The sequence below is a fragment of the Aphanomyces astaci genome (assembly GCF_000520075.1).
Source record: "Aphanomyces astaci strain APO3 unplaced genomic scaffold supercont1.4, whole genome shotgun sequence".
Lineage (NCBI taxonomy): Eukaryota > Oomycota > Saprolegniomycetes > Saprolegniales > Verrucalvaceae > Aphanomyces > Aphanomyces astaci.
In genome coordinates, this window is record NW_009798267.1 from 438,492 (window position 1) to 449,298 (window position 10,807).

General features: G+C 47.6%; 4 protein-coding genes across 6 annotated transcripts; 2 read left to right on the top strand and 2 right to left on the bottom strand.

Annotated features, from left to right (window-relative positions):
* Nucleotides 1-426: 426 nt before the first annotated feature.
* Nucleotides 427-1,680, top strand: H257_02307. 2 transcript variants are annotated; one of them, XM_009825874.1, is made up of 5 exons: nucleotides 427-488; nucleotides 552-827; nucleotides 874-1,042; nucleotides 1,087-1,308; nucleotides 1,357-1,680. In XM_009825874.1, the coding sequence occupies exons 1-5, from the start codon at nucleotides 479-481 to the stop codon at nucleotides 1,571-1,573; spliced, it is 894 nt and encodes a 297-aa protein (XP_009824176.1). In that variant the 5' UTR covers nucleotides 427-478; the 3' UTR covers nucleotides 1,574-1,680. The 2 variants fall into 2 exon arrangements, with proteins under 2 accessions (XP_009824176.1, XP_009824177.1); XM_009825875.1 differs by having other exon boundaries at nucleotides 1,087-1,680.
* Nucleotides 1,681-1,841: 161 nt separating this feature from the next.
* Nucleotides 1,842-3,136, bottom strand: H257_02308 (hypothetical protein). The gene is made up of 2 exons (XM_009825876.1): nucleotides 2,665-3,136; nucleotides 1,842-2,604 (listed from the first exon to the last, which is right to left on the bottom strand). The coding sequence occupies exons 1-2, from the start codon at nucleotides 3,070-3,072 to the stop codon at nucleotides 1,978-1,980; spliced, it is 1,035 nt and encodes a 344-aa protein (XP_009824178.1). The 5' UTR covers nucleotides 3,073-3,136; the 3' UTR covers nucleotides 1,842-1,977.
* Nucleotides 3,137-3,512: 376 nt separating this feature from the next.
* On the top strand, nucleotides 3,513-7,609 carry H257_02309. Of its 2 annotated transcripts, XM_009825877.1 has the most exons (9): nucleotides 3,513-5,070; nucleotides 5,597-5,801; nucleotides 5,856-5,997; nucleotides 6,075-6,178; nucleotides 6,323-6,383; nucleotides 6,444-6,611; nucleotides 6,728-6,874; nucleotides 6,927-7,037; nucleotides 7,379-7,609. In XM_009825877.1, the coding sequence occupies exons 1-9, from the start codon at nucleotides 3,633-3,635 to the stop codon at nucleotides 7,553-7,555; spliced, it is 2,553 nt and encodes an 850-aa protein (XP_009824179.1). In that variant the 5' UTR covers nucleotides 3,513-3,632; the 3' UTR covers nucleotides 7,556-7,609. The 2 variants fall into 2 exon arrangements, with proteins under 2 accessions (XP_009824179.1, XP_009824180.1); XM_009825878.1 differs by lacking the exon at nucleotides 7,379-7,609 and having other exon boundaries at nucleotides 6,927-7,234.
* Nucleotides 7,610-8,026: 417 nt separating this feature from the next.
* Nucleotides 8,027-10,726, bottom strand: H257_02310 (hypothetical protein). Its single transcript, XM_009825879.1, has 5 exons — nucleotides 10,571-10,726; nucleotides 10,288-10,521; nucleotides 9,814-10,240; nucleotides 9,147-9,492; nucleotides 8,027-8,365 (listed from the first exon to the last, which is right to left on the bottom strand). Exons 1-5 carry the CDS (start codon nucleotides 10,632-10,634, stop codon nucleotides 8,093-8,095), a joined length of 1,344 nt encoding a protein of 447 aa, XP_009824181.1. The 5' UTR covers nucleotides 10,635-10,726; the 3' UTR covers nucleotides 8,027-8,092.
* Between the last annotated feature and the right edge of the window lie 81 nt (nucleotides 10,727-10,807).

Sequence of the window (10,807 nt, forward strand, 5' to 3'; positions counted from 1 at the left end):
TCCAGTTAGTCACAAAAAAATGCAGTTTTGTGTCAGTGTGAACCGCGACATTTGATTGGTTCTGCGGAACATGTTTGTCGCTGATTGGCTACAAGATTGTTCTATTAGTTTCTATATCTTTTCCAGGGATTATCAAATGTCGCTATATTTGAGGAGATTCATATGTACGTTGGTGTAAGTAATACTGTACTACGTAATAGCCACGATGCTCACAACGTCCATCGAACACGAAAGTACTATTACTACGTAGTAATACTAGGAATACAGTAGTATGGTTGTATTATTATTACTTACATGTACCAGTACAAGTAAAATTCAGTAAAATTCAGTTAGGTGGCCACGTCATGTTTTTGTCGCTGCCATCAACGTGTTTAAACAACATGCGTTAAATCCACGACGTTGACGTTTTACTATAAAATTCGAAACGAAGCACATTGCTTCGAACTTCGAGAGTAGTGGCCAAAAGATCGCCGAGAGGATGTCGACAGGTACGATGAATGCCGATGATGCAAAGGAGAGGTGCAGATACCATAAGCAAGTGCATGATATAGGCCGTAAGATCCTTCGCATGAGCCGTCGCGCGGTGCGACTCCATGGCACGGCCGCAGCTCCAGCGATCGCGTCCTCCTCTGTTCGACAGAACCCCACGCCACCTGCCTCCATGTTGCTTGGTGCAGCCGCCTCGATATTTTTGCTTGCATCCACGAGTACTGTGATCCATGCACGATCGCAAGAGTCCACCCTGGCTGTGAAAGCAGAAGAGCTGTATAATTCCCCTTCGTACGATCGTCGCAAACTGTTGCAGTACCTTCAACGTGGTGTCGGTGGTACGTTTCTTCTTTCCAGGGCGAGTCGCTCACGATGCGACCGTAGAACACCCACACGATGTGGGGCTTCAATGGCGACTGGCGCGTGCCGCATACGACGTTGCGTCGCTGTCGTCAACGTCGTTGGACGAGAAGAAGACGCTCATCTACCTCGCTCGGGACGTGATTCAAGCGGCTCTTGCCCTCGATGCCGACAATTTTGCCGTGCACAAATGGTAGATCACACACACGTCCCACATTCGATGATGTTTCTCATTAGGTATGGGATCATCTTGTCGTCCATCGGAGAGTTTGAAGGCTCGAAAGTCACGATCGCGAATTCGTTCACGGTGCGCGACCACTGGCTCAAAGCCATCGCGTTGAATCCGTCAGACGCGACGTCGTTCCATTTGTTGGGGCGGTGGTGCTTGACCATCGCCGACATTTCGTGGATCGAAAGGCAGCTCGCGACGGCAATCTTTGGAACCCCGCCGCGCGCCACGTAATTCAAAAAGGGTCTTAACGGCATCGTGGTGAACCGTGAAAGTAGGTATGCCGAGGCGCTGGCGTACTTTCTGCAAGCGGATGCCATTTCCCCAGGGTTTTGGAAGAAGAACTCGCTGCTCGTGGCCCAAACGTACTTGAAACTGAACGACGTCCCTCAAGCCAAGGACTGGCTCCGGCTAGCGCTGGCAGTGCCAGTTGTCACCTCGGAAGACCAGCAAGTGCACGACCAAGCCACGGCCACGCTAGCCACGCTCAAGTAGAGTACTACTAGTAGTAAATAGGCAAACGGGGGATATACCATGAACGCTCTAGTACTAGTAGTACTAGCATTCTTTAACTAACGTTGTTCACCGTTGTGACATACCTATTAGTAATACTAGTACGTACTAGTACGTAGTAATAGTAACAGTTCCCTGCGAGTCCGTCCTACGGTTGATAACGGTCCTCGGTAGTATGACTAATAGTAGTCCCCGTCGTTGACTACATTTAGTACTACGAGTATGTAGTAATACTAATCCTCCAGAGTAACGAGTCCAAACGTTAGATAACGTTAATCGTGGTTCTTTGCATGTTACTATAGTAGATATACTAGTATGTAGTATGGAATAGACACAGACGAATGGACTAACTATGCATGAAACGTGGTGAATTACGAGGGATGGCATTATGCGTCGTCGTTGGCCGTAGCTTGTTGGTGGCGGGTGGACAAGAGGTCGACGAGGGCCGCGAGCTGCTTGGACTGTTGCTCGATGGCGTGCGTCTGCTTGGCGACGGCGGCGACGAGCACGTCCATCTTGTCGTCGTTTCCGTGGCCAGCGATCGCAGACGAAATGGCCACCAGGCCTTCTTTCACGGCCAAAAAGCCAGAGATGAGCGTTGCTTCCGAGTCGCCTTGATCGGATTGCGCGGCGGACGACGACACGGCGGCGGCGGCGGCAGAATGGACGTCCGTGGCGGCGACGGTCTCATCAGACTCGGAGTGCTTGGACAGAATGCGGCGCAGTTTGTGGGGCTGCACGGCGGCCAACGAAGACGACAACGCAGGCACCACCGCTTCGAGAAAACTCGTCGACAACGTCGACGACGTGACCGCCGGAGGAGCCAAGTAATCCGAGTCCGCGGAATCCCGTTTGTTGATTTGATGACGGGGCACGATCGGAGGCTGGAGCTGCGGCTGCGGGAACTTGGAGCCGGGCCCCCAGTATTCATTCATCACCTCCCAGTGCTGCGGGCGGGTGGCCTCGTCGTCCTTTGGGTCCAATTTCGCCCAAACTGTGCCCAGTTGGGACAACTAGCGCAAGATGAAGTCGGTCGGAAGGTTGCACAGTACCACATAAACATGTTCTCGTACCTTTTGTTGGACTTGCGCATTGTCAAACTTGCGGCCAATCTTGTCGCTGAGCGTCGACGCGAGCAACTCGTACCCCGTGCGCTTGGACCGGTTGTCCTTTTCGTCAAATTTCTGTCGCAAGTCCGAGTCATAGCGGAGGTAGAAGAGCAGTTTCACGCTTTCCGGGCACCACGATGCAGTGAGCTTGTCCGGGTTGCGCGGGCGGCCCCGAGGTCGTTTCACAACTTTGTCGAGCTCGTCGGGGTCACGAACTTTGGGAGGTCGACCGCGGCGCTTGGGTTGCGGGACGCCATCAGCAGGGGTGGTAGTGGCAACAGTGGAGGAGATAGCAAGAACCTTGACGGGCGTCGATGGGTCGGACGACGGGGCGGGGGCGATGGTGGCGTCGTCGGTCGCTGGCTTTTCCATTGCAACCTCAGAAATCAAATGGGGAAAGGGACGGTTTGCGATTGGTTCGTAGGAATAAAATTACACCGCGGTAAACCGGCGGACCAATCGAATTTTTTGGTTTCGATCAATTCAAACGGACCAATCCCAGCGCTGGATTTCGAATCTATAAAATGCGGTGGCTGGCTTCGTGGCAATAAAAAAACCAAAAATATCCAACCCGCCCAATGGATTTGTATGGAGAAATGTATGCTCGATAATATTAATTTCGTCGAATAAACCAGTGGTTTCAAATGCAGTTAAATTGTAAATTAATTTCGTCGAATAAACCAAATTTGTCGGCCAACGACGCTAAACCGAATAAAACGCTTGCACAAAACCCTCACCAATGAAACGGACGAGGGTTATCCGGAACGACCGGATAATCTGTCAATAACAGCCCTGTGATCGCCATCTGGTGTCACAAGTCGCCTACGAAAGTTCCCACTACCGCCAGTCCAGCGCACTTCTTTGTGGGACATCTGACGCGGGAACAGCATACCCATCAGTCCTCGGTTGTTCGTTTCTTCATTAGATGCCCCATGTCCTTCTTAGCCGAGCTCAGTAAGCGCCAAGGCAAGCCACAGGGCAGCGTCAAGCCGTTTGGGTTTGCAAGGGCGTTGCACCTCGACGGTGCCGCCGACGCTACTACGTCCATGTTGCCGCCATTTATGGAGAAGAAGACGCCGTCCCAGACATTCGCGTCGCCATTTGCCAAGTCGGCGATTGAAATCCTCCAAGAACTTGAACGAAAGGCCGACGAGGAGCAACAACAGAAACAGCAACCGCAGCCTGAAGACGACACCAATTTCGTCAGGACAAAACCTCAAAGTACCTCGGCAGCAGCCCCTTCACTCATGGAGCGCATGAGTCGACGGACTCTGAATACTACTGTCCTCGACTCGTCTTCTCCAGACGACACGAGCAACCAGAGCGACAACGACATCACCACCACGCCAGTCGTCGTCCACGCGACCCCTCATCCTCCATCCACCACCACCCGACCATCGAAACCGGCCAGTATGTTGGAGGAACTGATGCTCGCTCGAAAGAAAGCCGCGCAGCCGGCATCACCATCACATGTAGCTACAGCTCCCAAACCCACCAAGCATGCCATGCTGGAGCAACTCATGCAGAAACGAACGACGCCCACGAGCCACAAACCACCTACCACCACTACGAATGCTGGATCAAAACATAGCACCATGCTGGAGCCACGCTTGCAACCGCCCAGCGCATCCGCCAGTCCCCATCAAACACACCAGCAGCAACAACCTTCGCCCACATCGTCTACGGCGTCCACCGAGTCTTCATACTCGAGCCCATCATCTTCTTCTACATCCGCTGCCAATAACAACACGGACGACCTCGACCATACTAGTAGTACTAGTACTAGCGTACCTCTAAAAGACCACCCCAAGTACGCCACGTACTTTGTCATGCTCAAGCGAGGGCTGCCCAAGCCTGCCGTGCAGCATCGCATGCTCAAGGATCAAGTGGACCCATCGATCCTCGACTTGGACCCGGAGCTGCCGCTGGTTGAACACACCCTGGCCACGGACCCAGCGTATGAAAAGTACTTCAAAATGCTCAAGACGGGCCTCCCCCGCCCCGTCGTGGAGCATAAACTGACGGCGGATGGCGTGTCCATCCACCTCCTGTCGCTCGACCCGACTATGCCCACTGTGCCCAAGACCCAGCTAGACGCCGCCTTTGCCAAACACAAGGACAACGTCGTGCTAAAGTACCGCAAGATGCTCAAGATGGGCATGCCGCCCCTAGCCGTGGACCACGCGATGGCCAAAGATGGCGTCGACCCGAGCTGGCTCCACCCGAACGCTGCTGCGACGACCAATTCGACCAAGGCCACGTTTCTCACAAGGCAAAAAAAGTCTGACAAAATACGCAAAAAACTGCACTGGGTCGTACTTAACAAGGATGCCATGCACGACTCGACGCTGTGGAAGCAGCCCAGTCAAGGTACATACATAGGCTCTGAATACGGGATGTACGGGAATGGATATATATATATATATATATATCCTTTATGGGCAATTGTGTGTCGTCGATTGTAGATATATAAGGGTATGTTTATAATAGTCTATTCGTGTTAATCATTGAAAGACGTTGAGATGTCATATGTATGTATATTATTTGACTGATTTGTATATAAATAAATAAATAAATATATTTGACGGATTGGTGTATATATGGATTATATATATATATATATATAGATGTATATATTATTGGACTGATTTGTCGTGTGTTGCGTATGGTCCGATACAATGCACGTGTGACTTTATCAAAGAATAGATATGGCGTTTCGTTTGGTGTCGAGTCGACGGGATAACTATATTATAAGTTGGTTGTCCAGTATTTGTGCCTGTATTCTTCTATTTGTAAATGTTATATATATATATATATATCGAATACCCATGAAACATGTATTCTCGTCGTTGAGATCGAGTGAATTAATATCTCATTCGTCTGTGGACGACTGTAGCGACGCTGTCTGAAGCCAGCGTGGTGGCGTTGGAGCGGCTGTTTACCAAATCCGTGCATGACCAAGCTACGAAAGCGATGCAAAGCGACCTCTTGACGGCGGCCAAGTCGTCGCGGGACTTGCAAGTGAAAAGCATTTCGCTCATGGACATGAAGAAGGCGCAGAACATTGGGATTACGTTGGCACGTATCAAAGTGCCGTTCGAGTACGGGATATATATATCTATTTACATCGTTTTCAACATATATTTATTTATTAGAAAAATCAAAGACGAGATCCTCAACATGAACCCGACCGTGATGTCGTCCATGCACCTGAAAGCCCTGATCGATCTATGGCCTGACACTCAAGAAATGAAAGCGATCCGGGATTTCCCAGGCGAACCTCAGACCTTAGGGCTGGTATGTTTGTTGGATATATATCTATATTATATATAGGTTGGAAATATTATATATTTATATACATATGTACATGACAGGCGGAACGGTTTTGCTACGTGATGCGAGACACGCCCCGGTTCACTGAAAAGCTGCAGTGCTTGATCTTCAAGCAAGAGTTTCTGTCCCGAAGCCACGAACTTCGGTAGGAAATATTACATATATTCATCGAGATATTCTAATAGTAATTAATATCCCTCAAATCTCTCCCATGTGAAACTATATTTGTTTTTACTCTTCATCCATATATATTAATCAATATATCTCAAAATTATATTCTGACTCGTAGAGAGACGATTCTATTGGTCGTGCGATGCGTGCACCAAATTTGCACCAGCGACGACCTCCGGGTACGTTTTTGCTTATATTATCGAAATCAAACATTTGAAATGAATTTTAAACTATCCTAGGACATTCTGCTGCTCGTGTTAAACATGGGCAACGTGCTCAACTTTGGCAAGGACGCGCCCCACGCCGCGGCCAAGGGCTTTTCGCTCAGTTCATTGGTCAAGTTGTCTCAAACCAAAGCGTTTGTGGGCCAGACAACGCTGCTGCAGTTTTTGGTCGAAGTCGTCGACGTACGTATGTGTATACATGTGGAACGGGGATATTTAAAATGTTTTTTTCGTATTTCAAATGTTTTTCGTATGTAAAATGTGTTTTTTCGTATTTAAAATGTGTTTGAAATCGGTAGCGAGACGCTCCGCATCTAGCCCAGTTTGACGAGGAAGTGGGGCTGCTGGAGCGAGCGTCGCGGGTGGTCACGCAGCAATTGTATAGCGAAAAAAAGGCGCTTGAGGCTGGCCGGGCCCACTTGGAAGCCGAAGCGCAGCGCATTCTGGTACGAAAAAAACTATTTTTAATTCTTTTTTAAATCATGGGATGTTTTGTAGGGTGAAGACCACGAAACCAACTTGACGGCGGCCGCGATTCGGTTTTTCATTACAAAAGTGGACTTGGAATTGAAAGACTTGACGGAGCAACTGGACGCGTTGAATCAAAAGGTTCGGAATAAACAATTCTGTTATAGGCAGTTTGTTATATTAGTATATTGTATGCATTGGAATATAAAGTAGATAGTCGACTCTTAAGTATGTTTGTTCATACTTAAGAGTCGACTCACAGGTATGGATATTTTTACTGGACAATATTTGCATGGTTATTGTTTGGAATGTGATCTACAGGTATATATATATATATATAATAGTTCCCCTGGGAATTACCTTCCCTGGAGTAAGAAGGCCCTACGTTTATGTATATGTGCGATTGTCTTGCTTATATTTAAAATGAACACTGGCTGGTATACATGACGTAATAATATATATATTAAATCGTATGTGGATAGAAATCGTCGTTTTTGCACTACATTGGCGAAGAAGGCAACTACGAAGTGGACGAGCTATTTAGCGTGCTATGGGCGTTCACAGAAGAGTTCCGTGCGGCGCATCGCAAGTTTGTCGTGAAAAAAGCGCGCGCGGCCAAGAAGAAGGCGCCACCGCCGCCCGTGGCCGACGTCGCGTAGAGTGGCATTAGATAATGATCCTTATTTAACCGTCTTCATACATACCGGTGTCCGTGACTACCTCTGTCTGGGAATAATATATTTCTGGGAATGATATATTTCTGGGAATGATATATTTCTGGGAATAATATATTTACACGATTGCACTTGTTTTTCGGGTTGGTTGCATCTCACTCAAGAAATACGACATAGCCAGGTATACTATAAAAGAGACAAAATAAACATTTTTCAAGCAACGTAAATAAAAAGACGTGTGAAAGATCCGTATGGGAATACCATTCAATTTGTCCACAATATATTGGCATATGATTCAATTTATCCAAGGACAAGTGAAAAATACACTACTTTCTGTCCATAATTTTGATGCTCTACTGATACCTGACTTGTTTATGTGGTAAAGTAGATTACGATTAGCCTTCATATAATATGATACCAATAGTAAACATGTAGTAAACAATAATACCAATAATATTCCGAGGCTTGAATATTATTATTTATGTACTACTTGATTAGTCTTTATTTCTTGAAATAGTGCGGTTAAATGAAAAACTCGTCACGCTCCAAGTGCAACTCGTCGTCGTCGCTGTCCAGGAGGTTGGTGGCCATGAGATCCTTCTTGGCGTGGTCGCCGTCGTCGTCGAGGTGGTCAGTCGCCCAGCAGTGGAAGACGGCGGCGCCACCCACGAGCACGGCCGCCACTACCCCAAATACCACATCCCAGTTGTTGTTACTTCGACTGAGCATCCACCCAGTGAACAAATTGCCCACGATGCCAGGCACGGTGCCGATAGTGTTGCTGATACCCATGATCTACACCAGAAAAAAATAAATAAATATGAAAATACAGTACTAATAGTATGACAAAAGGACGAAATATATAAATGTATCGATCGACTTGTCCTTGAAAGAAAAAAAAAATCACCAGGAACTAGCAACGCATTCAAGATGCAAAAACAGAGTAATACCAGCATTTAATCCACTGGCCAGTCGAAATATATATGGAGAAAAATATATACTAAGGTCATTCTTCATAAAAAACGTCAGAGAAATATTATGCCGAGTGTGTTTCGCTACCAAATCTGACGTATATAGATTGACATAATTCGGCGAATTAGCTCTTTTTCTGACAGAAAAAAATCCAATTATTAACTATGATGTTATTCCAGTAATAGTTCGCATTCCGAATATTATTTGTCGTAAAAAAATACTGTGGCATTCAGACCAGGCAACACTGTAAAAATTGCTATGCACTTTATAACGCGACTGCACTAATGGAAGTACGAATGGTCACACACAACACTGGCCTTTTCGACGTGCACGATATATTGGTATTGTCCATTTATACTGCCAACAACCATTCTACAGTCCAAAAGTGAACAAACTCACAAACGAGCATTCGTCATGATAATGTCTACGTGTTCTGAAAAAACCAACAATTCCCCATATATATATATATATATATATATATTCCACTTTCACGAATTGTTATGCAAAACCACCTCACTGATACGTGCAATCCTCGAGAACAAATTCTACACGTCTCTAAGGCACAAAGTATATATATATATGCATCCATAACTCTAGTACGTACATGACCCGCGTGAGCCGGGGATACATCCACCATGTGAACCCAATAGCCCAAGGTCGCAGCCCGTCCGAGAAACAGCGCCAGACTGAGCATGCCCACGGCCGCCGAAGTCGACTGGGTGAACCGCAGCAGGCCAAAGCATGCCGCCGCCCCGACGAGTCCGACGGCGTTCATGGCTTTGCGGATGACCAGAGGCTTACGGCCGGCTTGAATGCATTTGTCGGACACGACGCCCCAGAAGAGCACGCCCACGTACCCAGCAACGTACGGACACGCGAGGCCGCTGTAGGCTAGGGGCACGTGCAGCTTTTCACGAAAGTATAGCGGCATCCACCCCAACAACACATACCTGTGGAAATAACAACAATCAGCGCGAATAAATACTCTGTATATATAGATATGGTATTGTTTGGCACATAGCGAAAGAAACATATATATATATAAAGTTATAGAAGGATACATGAATAAAAATACGTATATATATATATGTAGAAATAATGATCCATACAGATACTGTATGTATGTATATATATATATATACCGGTAGACAAAGATATATTTATTTTTATAAATGAAGATATATAAATATATAGATAAATCATTTGCCGCATATGACGTAGAAATATATACAGTATCATGATATCCGGACAACATGAGAGAATGTATGTACCAGCCGTAATTAAACGCAAAGTGGGCACTGTAGATCGCCCATGCCCCGCGACTCGAGAGCAACCGCCGGGTCGACAACACGTGGCGTTGGGACGACATTGCTTTGTGATTGGCTGAAAAGACGTCGCGTTGCGATAAAATCGCCGCCTTTTCAGCCAATGAAATGAACTTGTCTGTTTCGGGGTTGCTGCTGCCACGCCACACGAACGCCAGTAGCCACAGCACACTGAGCCCGCCAAACGTGAAGAAAATACTCGGCCAGCCAAACGAGCTGAGAAGCAACGGGGCTACCGACATGGACAAGATCGTGCCGAGGTCGACACCGCTGGACACGAACGACATGAGCCGACTGCGCTCACTGACGGGGTACCAGGACGCGGCGACCACATGCAACGACGGAAACAAGATGCCTTCGCCAAGCCCCATACCTAGAGAGGAAAGGAGTTGCTAACGAACGGATGGTGGATTTACCTACCGGCACGAACGAGCCACAGCAAAGCCGGTGTGCTGGCCATGGGAATCGTGAGCAAGTCGAAGAGAGTCCAGACACACACACCAAGCAGCAGCACGCGCTTGGGGCCATGCATGAATGCCCAGTGGGCACCTAGCATCTGCGTGCATATGTAGCCGTAGAAGAACGCAGACAGGATGCGGCCTTGCTTGGCATGGTCCGGCTCAAAGGATGGCAGGGCCACGCCGATGTTGGTGCCTACGGAGGTCTGTCAGATCACGAGGGCATGTCCGGGATGCGAACGAACGGTCCGCGTAGCAGAGCAAGGTCCCGACGGTGCTTAACAGTGCCATCTCGTGGCGGCGAAGCATGTTATGCGCAGAGGGTTACCACTCTCTCGTCAACCAAACTGTCAACGCCCAACAAGATGTTCAACGCCATATTGTTGAGAGCAAGCAATCCTTCCACGAAAAAGATACTCTTGAACGAGGATGTATATACACTTTCAATTGGTTCAAATCAAGCCGTATTTTAGCCAATAAAA

Coding starts and splice junctions, on each gene's coding strand:
- H257_02307 (XM_009825874.1), top strand. Junction 828..873: donor CCTTCAACGTGGTGTCGGTG/GTACGTTTCTTC, acceptor ATGCGACCGTAG/AACACCCACACGATGTGGGG. Junction 1,043..1,086: donor AATTTTGCCGTGCACAAATG/GTAGATCACACA, acceptor GTTTCTCATTAG/GTATGGGATCATCTTGTCGT.
- H257_02308 (XM_009825876.1), bottom strand. CDS start 3,072: ATGGAAAAGCCAGCGACCGACGACGCCACCATCGCCCCCGCCCCGTCG. Junction 2,605..2,664: donor ATGCGCAAGTCCAACAAAAG/GTACGAGAACAT, acceptor ATCTTGCGCTAG/TTGTCCCAACTGGGCACAGT.
- H257_02309 (XM_009825877.1), top strand. CDS start 3,633: ATGTCCTTCTTAGCCGAGCTCAGTAAGCGCCAAGGCAAGCCACAGGGC. Junction 6,875..6,926: donor CCGAAGCGCAGCGCATTCTG/GTACGAAAAAAA, acceptor GATGTTTTGTAG/GGTGAAGACCACGAAACCAA. Junction 7,038..7,378: donor TGGACGCGTTGAATCAAAAG/GTTCGGAATAAA, acceptor GTATGTGGATAG/AAATCGTCGTTTTTGCACTA.
- H257_02310 (XM_009825879.1), bottom strand. CDS start 10,634: ATGCTTCGCCGCCACGAGATGGCACTGTTAAGCACCGTCGGGACCTTG. Junction 10,241..10,287: donor GCTGTGGCTCGTTCGTGCCG/GTAGGTAAATCC, acceptor TTTCCTCTCTAG/GTATGGGGCTTGGCGAAGGC. Junction 9,493..9,813: donor TTTGCGTTTAATTACGGCTG/GTACATACATTC, acceptor TTATTTCCACAG/GTATGTGTTGTTGGGGTGGA.